The sequence below is a fragment of the Hylobates moloch genome, unplaced genomic scaffold, assembly GCF_009828535.3.
Source record: "Hylobates moloch isolate HMO894 unplaced genomic scaffold, HMol_V3 SCAFFOLD_6, whole genome shotgun sequence".
Taxonomy (NCBI): domain Eukaryota; kingdom Metazoa; phylum Chordata; class Mammalia; order Primates; family Hylobatidae; genus Hylobates; species Hylobates moloch.
In genome coordinates, this window is record NW_026652281.1 from 73,617,417 (window position 1) to 73,626,523 (window position 9,107).

Genomic DNA, 9,107 nt, shown 5'->3' on the forward strand with positions numbered 1-9,107 from the left:
CAAACAATTCTCGTGCCTCAGCCACCCAAGTAGCTGGGATTACAGGCGTGCACCACAATGCCTGGCTAATTTTTGCATTTTTAGTAGAGTCAGGATTTCGCTGTGTTGCCCAGGCTGGTCTCAAACTCGTGGCCTCAAATGATCTGCCAGCCTTGGCCTCCCAGAGTGCTGGGATTACAGACATGAGCTACTGCACCCAGCCTCTTTTTATTCCTTTTATAAATACCAGCTTTGTTGAGATGTAATTCACCATACTATACAACCTATTTAAAGTATACACAATTCAGTGGTTTTCATTATATTCACAGAGTTGTGCAACCATGACCACAATTAGGTTCTAGTTCTTTTAAGCAATAGTTTTTATAATAAAATCCCAGGGTAATTCACCTCAGTTAGTACGTTGTAGTTCATTATAGCAGCTTATAAGGCTAAGTATTTATTTTCTTCCAAACTGTACTTTTATGTTTTTACAGCTTTTTATATTTATGCTAATATAACCTAATAAGTGTTTTTAACTTCCTCAGTTACATTACTTCGTTCAGAACCATTTCACAAGTGCAAGAATGGCTTTGATTGGACTTGGTAAGTTTAGAGTATTGCCTGCCTATCAGTTTGCTTCCTTAAGAGCAGTTCCTTGGCCGGGCGCGGTGGCTCACGCTTGTAATCCCAGCACTTTGGGAGGCCGAGGCGGGCGGATCACGAGGTCAGGAGATCGAGACCACAGTGAAACCCCGTCTCTACTAAAAATACAAAAAATTAGCCGGGCGTGGTGGCGGGCGCCTGTAGTCCCAGCTACTCGGAGAGGCTGAGGCAGGAGAATGGCGTGAACCCGGGAGGCGGAGCTTGCAGTGAGCCGAGACTGCGCCACTGCACTCCAGCCTGGGCGACAGAGCGAGACTCCGTCTCAAAAAAAAAAAAAAAAGAGCAGTTCCTTAAACTGTAATTATGTGAACATAGGATTGAACAAAATTTGAAAACTTCAGCCTTCTATTTATGTCAGACAGGCAATATATCATAGGATTTTAATTGCTAGTCATTTGTTTTGGAAAGCAGAATCCAAATTTAAATTTGTAAACCACTGGCTTTAAATTCTTTACAGTATTTGTAAAACCTGTGACAAAGGTGAATTTCTCAAAGCAAAGAGCTTTTACAGACTTTTTTTAAAAGGAAGTATAGCTTACTAGAAAAACAGGCAAAGGGCATGAACAGACAGTTCATGGGAGAACTATGTTTGTATATGTGTAGCCAACTGTCTTTGTTTTAAATGATCAGCCTCACTAATAATTAAGAAAATTTTAATCTGTGATATTGGCAAAATTAAAAGATTGACTCTGCCCAGAATTAACCAGGGTATGGAGAAATAGGCACTCTTACAAATTGTTAGTAGGAATATAAACTAGTACAACATTTTGGGAGATCTTTTTGAATATATCTGGTAAAATTCTAGGCTGGGCATGGTGGCTCATGCCTGTAATCCTAGCACTTTGGGAGGTTGAGGCGGGCGGATCACCTGAGGTCAGGAGTTCAAGACCAGCCTAGCCAACATGGCGAAACCCCATCTCTACTAAAAATACAAAAATAAGTTGGGTATGGTGACACATGCCTGTAATCCCAGCTATCGGGAGGCTGAGGAGAAGAATCGCTCGAACCCAGGAGGCAGTGATTGCAGTGAGCTGAGATTGTGCCACTGCACTCCAGCATGGGTGACAGAGTGAGACTCTGTCTCAAAAAAATAAAATTCTAAATGTTTATACTCATAGACCCAGTGACTTTTAAGAATTTGTCTTACAGAAACATTAGGTCAGGTTTACAAAGTAGTTGCATGAGAATACCATTTGTAATATTTTTTGTTTTGTTTTTCAAATAACAGCTTAAGATATAATTTACATGCCATAAAATTCACCCTTTTGAAGTGAATAGTTCTGTGGTTTTTAATAGATTCAGCTATTACCACTACCTAATTTCAGGGTGTGTTCATCATCCCCCCAAAAGCCCCTCATACCCATTAGCAGTCACTCCCCATTCTCATCTTCCCCCTGCCTGTGGCATCCACTAATCTACTTTGTTTTTTTTTTTTTTTTTAAAGAGATGGAGGTCTCATTCTGTTGCCCAAGTGAGAGCACAGTGGCACAATCATAGCTCAGTGCCTTGAACTCCTAGGCTCAGGTGATCCTCCCACCTCAGCCTCCTAAGTAGCAATAATCTACTTTGTCTCTATAGATTTGACTATTCTGGACATTTCCTATAAATGGAGTCATACGACATGTGGCCTTTTGTAACTGGCTTTTCTTACTTAGCATGATGTTTTCAAGGTCCATCCATATTGTAGCATGTGTCAATGTCTTATTCCCTTTTATGGCTCAAGAATACTCCATTACCACATTTTGTTTATTCATTTGTTGGCATTTGGGTTGTTTCTACCTTTTGGCTGTCATAAATGTAAACATTCATGTGTACATTTTTCTTAGGACACCTGTTTTTAGTTCTTTTGGTTATGTCTAAGAATAGAATTGCCAGGCCATATGGTAACTCTGTTTAACCATTTGGGGAACTGCCAGACCGTTTTCCAAAGTAGCTGCACCATTTTACATTCCCACCAGCAATGCGCAAAGGTTTCAATTTCTCCACATCCTTACCAACACTTATTGTCTGTCTTTCTGATTATGAACATCCTACTGGGTGGGAAGTGGTCATTGTAGTTTCGATTTGTATTTCCCTAATGACAAATGACATTGGACATATTTTCATGTGCTTTTTGTCCATTTGTATAACTTTTTGTTTGTTTGTTTTTTTGAGACAGAGGCTTGCTCTGTCGCCCAGGCTGGAGTGCAGTGGTGCAATCTCAGGTCACTGCAACCTGCACTTCCCACGTTCAAGCAATTCTCCGGCCTCAGCCTCTTGAGTAGCTGGGATTACAGGTGCATGCCACCATTCCTGGCTAATTTTTGTAATTTTAGTAGAGATGGGGTTTCACCACATTGGCTGGGCTGGTCACGAACTCCTGAGCTCAGGTGATCCACCCGCCTCGGCCTCCCTAACTGTTGGGATTACAGATGTGAGCCACCATGCCCGGTCAACTTTGGAGAAATGTCTGTTCAAGTCTTTGCCCATTTTTTAATTTTGTTTTTAATTGTTGAGTTGTAAAGCTTCTTTATATATTTTGGATACTCAAGCTGTTAGCAGATATATTATCTGCAAATATTTTCCTGCATTTCATGGGTCCTCTTTTTACTTTCTTGATATAGTGTTCTTTGATGGACAATGCAATGTTGTTTTAAGAGCCATTAGAAACATGCTAACGTCCATTAGGAGGGGATTGATCGAATAAATGGTGGTACAGCCATAGAAAGGGATTCTTTATAACCATTAAATATTTGATGTAGACTACTCACTTAGAAATTTGTAAATTATGAAAGATAAGTTAGAAACAATATCAATAGAATGAAACCATTTTAGAAATAAATTGAGGATAATATTAACTACACAAAAAAATTCTAGATGAATAGTAATACTAAGTATATAGTAAATAGTTTAGTAATAGTAAACTGTAATTGGGTATCTCTGGGAGAGTGGTATTATGGCAGGAAGACTCTTATTTATTTTGTAGTGTTTGGATTTTACAATCGTATTTTTAAAACAAGGAAAAAATATTTTATGATTGCGTTTTAGTAATTCTGGTTCTAGCTTTGTTTTTGCTTCTGTTGAAACAGGTGTGAGTCATCCTGTTCTAAAGCAAGTTGCTGAACAGTTTCTCAACATGAGGGGTGGGCTTGGTTTATCTGGTGCAAAGGCCAAATACCGTGGAGGTAAGCATTTCATTCTATTAGGGTTAATTTATCAGAAGGGTGTTTCCCCACTAGAATAGCATGTCGAGGTGGAATAGGCCTGAATATTTACTACTCAACAGTCTCGGCATAGAATTGGATGGCTTGGGTGTTGTATTTTGAGCATATGTTTTGTGTATGTTTGGGGACAGGATGGCATGGGGAACGCACTGAGCTGCAGAAAGGACCCGTGGGTTAATACTGTGTTGTAGGAAATACTGGAGAATGAAACCAATGGTGAACAAGCCATTTTCTTCTCCCTCTATCCTTAACCTGGCCCCAGGTGAAATCCGAGAACAGAATGGAGACAGTCTTGTCCATGCTGCTTTTGTAGCTGAAAGTGCTGCCGCGGGAAGTGCAGAGGCAAATGCATTTAGTGTTCTTCAGCATGTCCTCGGTGCTGGGCCACATGTCAAGAGGGGCAGCAACACCACCAGCCATCTGCACCAGGCTGTTGCCAAGGCAACTCAGCAGCCATTTGATGTGAGTCTGAATAGTTGGTATCTCTCTTTTTGCTTTCAAAGGCTCAGTATTTAAGATATAATTCTGATAATCTACTCTTAAAATGTAAGACAAACACATAGAAAATCTTTGTACAATTGAAGAGATAGCCAGGCTTGATTTTAGTATCTTTGAGGGCCTATCAAAAACTCACTGGCTTTTCCACTTTGTCTATTACTCGTCATTAATAATACAAAAAGAGGAATTGAATGCTTAGAAATAAAGGGAATCCACACATCCGTTCCCTTTAGAATAAAGTTATAGATATTAAACTTTCCCCTAGATTCTAACTAGTCTTTTTTTCTAGATTTTCTTCTGTCCCCTTTTGTTCTTGTGGCTACTTCCTGAATCTCACTATTCCTTGTTTTCCAACCAAGTGGACAAGAGGAACACCAAGAAATTGTTTACAGACTCACTCATTTGGCTTGAAATTAAATTTAAAAAGAAAAATGAGAGGCTGGGCTCAGTGGCTCACAACTAAAATCCCAGCACTCTGAGAGGCCGAGGCAGGCGGATCACTTGAGGTCAGGAGTTCAAGACCAGCCTGGCCAACATGGTGAAACCGCCATCTCTCCTAATCCAATGAAGTAATTTAATAGAAATTCCTAGTTCAGAACTTGGCCAGAAATTTAGAGTATAAATAGGATGGCCTCAGAATTATAATTAAAGAAATTGAAGTCCAGGCCAGGCACAGTGGCTCACACCTGTAATCCCAGCACTCTGGGAGGCCGAGGTGAGCAGATCACGAGGTCAGGAGATCGAGAACATCCTGGCTAACACTGTGAAACCCCGTCTCTACTAAAAATACAAAAATTGGCTGGGTGTGGTGGCGCACGCCTGTAGTCCCAGCTACTCGGGAGGCTGAGGCAGAGAATTGCTTGAACTTGGGAGGCAGAGGTTGCAGTGAGCCGAGATCGTGCCACTGCACTCCAGCCTGGGTGACAGAGCGAGACTCTGTCTCAAAAAAATATATAAGTAAATAAATAGAAGAAATTGAAGTCCATTCTTATGCTTTACATGGACTGAGCCAATGGTTCTCCAAGTTTATTGTACATAAGAATCACCTGGAACACTTGTTAAAAATCTGGGCTCCCAGGCTACATCCACAGGGACCTGAGTCAGTAGGTCTGTTTTGGGAATCTGAAAGTTTGTATTTTTAATAAGAACTTAGATAATTTTTATGTAAATGGTCCACATAAACACTGCAAATCGGGTTCACCCTAGAGAGCTAAAAGCTCTGCTCAAACTAGATAGCAATATCCCTGTTATTCAGAGGCTAAACTCTTGATACCTTGGATATCTGGATAATGACCACTAAGCAGAAATTTTTGTCTACCTTTTTGACATGAGTGTATAAGAGAAATGAAAGTAAATTGGTGAAAAAGTCCCTACCAACAGCGGAGAGAAGAAACCAGGTCTGCCTAATGCCAAAGCCCATCTATATTATAATAATAATGTTTGCAGATTAGTGTTTGCATAAACCTTTAATCATCTAAAGAAGGATAGAAAATACCCAGCATAAAGGAAAGGGAGCAGTCATTTTAGAAATATTTAAATGAAAAAACAAAGCCGTGATAGTTCTGAAAGAGGTAGTAACCTATTTACAGAATACTTCAGTTCTTGACAGAACTGGTTAAGTAAAATATTAATCTATTTTGTTTATACTGTGAAGGTCCAAGTTTTTCTAGGCAACCTTAAATCGTGCCCTGTTTTACCTGGTAGAATATCAGACAGTAAAGTCTCATTATCTTTCAGGTTTCTGCATTTAATGCCAGTTACTCAGATTCTGGACTCTTCGGGATTTATACTATCTCCCAGGCCACAGCTGCTGGAGATGTAAGTTGCAAACTCACCAAACTTCTTTCATGAACAAGTTATTGTTCCCCCCCGCCATGAACATGTTTTTAGTTAAAATATGGAATGTTTGAATGCAATGCAATGACTTATCAGAGCTCTGTTTAGTATGATATCATTGAAGCATTATCTGCTACAGGGAAATTTACGCATGTATACTAATGCTTCCAGGAAAGAGGAGAGAATTGCCTCCTTCATATTTTGGTTCTGGTTGGACAAGTCGCATTGAGTTGGCTCTGAGACATCTAAATTGAGAACCCAGGAGAGGGGGAGGCCAGGATGTTTATTTGCAAGTCTTCAGTATAGAGATTGTGTTGAAATCAGGGATATGTATGAATGATTGTAGGAAAAGAAAACTAAAGCTCAATTTCTGGGAAACAACACCATTTAAGGAGCAAGTGGCTAAGAAAAATGGCCCACGTAAACAGAAAGAAAAAGAGAAGCTGATATATTTGAAGGATAGGAAAGAGAGTATGTTTAACACTGTTTTGACCCACAGTGAAATAACATTCATTACCACTGAGAAGTCTGGTAGTTTCAGCAAGCTAGGACATCATGGGTGATCTTAACAGCTTTGACTAGAGTAGTGGAAATTGGCTAAAATGTGTAGTGATTAAGGAATGAATGACAAGTAAGAAATGAGGTTGGTATGGGCTAGTGGAGCTTAGACATTCAAGGAGCAGGTTGTTTTAGGAGAGTTTACACTGAGAGATTAGGTTGAAAGAGACATACTGAACAAAAAGATCGGAGCAGATATTGGAGATAGAAAATTATAAATGGCTCAAGTCTGAGACAGGAATACGTGGGATCCAGCACACAAGTGGACCTTTTAGCCTTACAGACAGGCTAATATTGGAAGATATTGGGAAGATGGGGAAGTACCTCCTCAGTGAGACAGGAGGCTAAGTCATGTTTTGACAGATAAGAAAGTTTAAAGAAAGTAGTGAAGTTTGGGACAGACAAATAGTGAGGTACACAAAAAGTGGGTATTCACTGTAGTGTAGATGTATCCTTGAAATCAGCGACCACAAATTCATAGTACAGTCAGTCAGCACTGTCATGTAATTTTTCTTCAGTTGCATTCACAAGCCTAATGTAGAAATGGAGGAGGTAGGTATTAGGGTTAATCCCAGGTTGGAATCCTGCAAAGGGGGCAGGTCAGAAGTATGAGGAGATAGCAAGGGAGTTGGGAGCATTGGCAAGAGTGATTAAAAGGATGATTCAGGGATCTAGGCTCAATAGAGAAGTGAAGCCAGAGGGGGCCTGATAAATTGAAAGACTGGACAAGTCAAGGAACTAGAGATCTTGATAAAGTGGAAGAATAAGGATAGAGATTAAAAGACTGAGGTCGGGGTCTTAGAATTGAGGGCTTCAGAGGTATGCAAATTTAGGCTGTGATCAGGTCTGGGGTGTGGCTCTGAAAATGGGCAGCTAAAATGAAGGGGAAATGGAGGTCCTAGAATTTAGGTGATGAGAGGGAAAAATAAGTAGCAGACCCAGCCAGCATTGGGATGGAGAAAATCATGGCCAGATTTATTTATTCAACAAATATTTACCAAGTACCCACATCCCTGGAACTTTATTCTTTCTTTCGTTTTTTAAATACCATACAAGGATTCAGATTCCTTCTTGACTCTGGCTTAGCAAGTGTGGACAAGCCTTACAAATTGGCTGTATATGGATTACTACTCTCTTCTTAGTGGATAGTGAGATAGCAGTAATAATGGCATGACACTAAAGAGTCTGGGAAAGTTTTAAAGGTGCTTATTCTTTATGGGTGATTAGAAATCCATGTGTTTGGCCGGGTGTGGTGGCTCACACTTATAATCCCAACACTTTGGGAGGTTAAGGTGGGAGGATCACTTGAGCCCACACATCTCTACAAAAAAAGCTAAAAAATTAGCCAGGCCTGGTAGCATGCACCTGTAGTCCCAGCTTCTTGGGAGGCTGGGGCAGGAGGATTGTGTATAAACAGCTGCTTTATGAACATAGGAAGAATAAGGAACCCATAGTGATGACAGCATTCCACATGGACACTGTGCTGTTTGTCTGAAACTAACCTTCCATCTGTGTTTTTGCCTCAGTAAAGAAGTGTGTCAGTGCTGCAGGAGACTCTGGTACTGACCACAGATGACCAACTTTTCTTATCTGTCCTAGGTTATCAAGGCTGCCTATAATCAAGTAAAAACAATAGCCCAAGGAAACCTTTCCAACACAGATGTCCAAGCTGCCAAGTAAGTCTCAGTATTAACTGTGTTTTATGTTTTTTGTTATTTGAAAGTTGTATTCTTTTCAGATTATAACAATATCACAATGTATGCTCATAAGGACTGAGAAGTACAGAAAAGCATAAAAAGGGAAACATACCCATATCCTACCACCTAAAGATGTAATTGTTAATATTTTGGCCAGGCACAGTGGCTCACTAATCCCAGCACTTTGGGAGGCCAAGGCAGGTGGTTCATTTGAGACCAGGAGTTTGAGACCAGCCTGGGCAACATAGCAAGACCTTGTCTCCACCAAAATTAGAGAATAATTGTTAACATTTTTCTTAGTTTATTGATCATGCATTTTTAAACATAATTATTAATATTGTATATATAGATGCTGCTTGACTTACACTGGTGTTACGTCCTGAGAAATCTGTAAATCAAAAATGCATTTAATACCCTAATAAACCAGTCATAAGTCAAACCATCATAAGTTAAGTTAGGGACCATCTGTATACTTTTTTATCTTATTTAAATAGTATCCTTATTATAGAAGCTTGAAAATTACAAATAAAAGACAAAAATGATCTCTGATTTCCCTAGCAATGATTCTATGTTTCCATTGATTCAATTTACTAAAAACTTAAACAGTATTCATTGGTGTGTCAAAATACACTTGTGCATTTTCTGCAGTTATAAAGATATCTTTGGGCTTAAA

At 39.7% G+C, this 9,107-nt stretch overlaps 1 protein-coding gene across 1 annotated transcript in view; it reads left to right on the forward strand.

Annotated features, from left to right (window-relative positions):
• LOC116471120 (cytochrome b-c1 complex subunit 2, mitochondrial) overlaps nt 1-9,107 on the forward strand; it is a 30,550-nt gene that overhangs the window by 14,802 nt on the left and 6,641 nt on the right. The window contains exons 8-12 of the mRNA XM_032157089.2: nt 525-582; nt 3,711-3,806; nt 4,108-4,307; nt 6,081-6,161; nt 8,337-8,413. Of these exons, the coding sequence (XP_032012980.1) occupies nt 525-582; nt 3,711-3,806; nt 4,108-4,307; nt 6,081-6,161; nt 8,337-8,413 (512 nt within the window). The remainder of the gene's footprint in view (nt 1-524; nt 583-3,710; nt 3,807-4,107; nt 4,308-6,080; nt 6,162-8,336; nt 8,414-9,107) is intronic.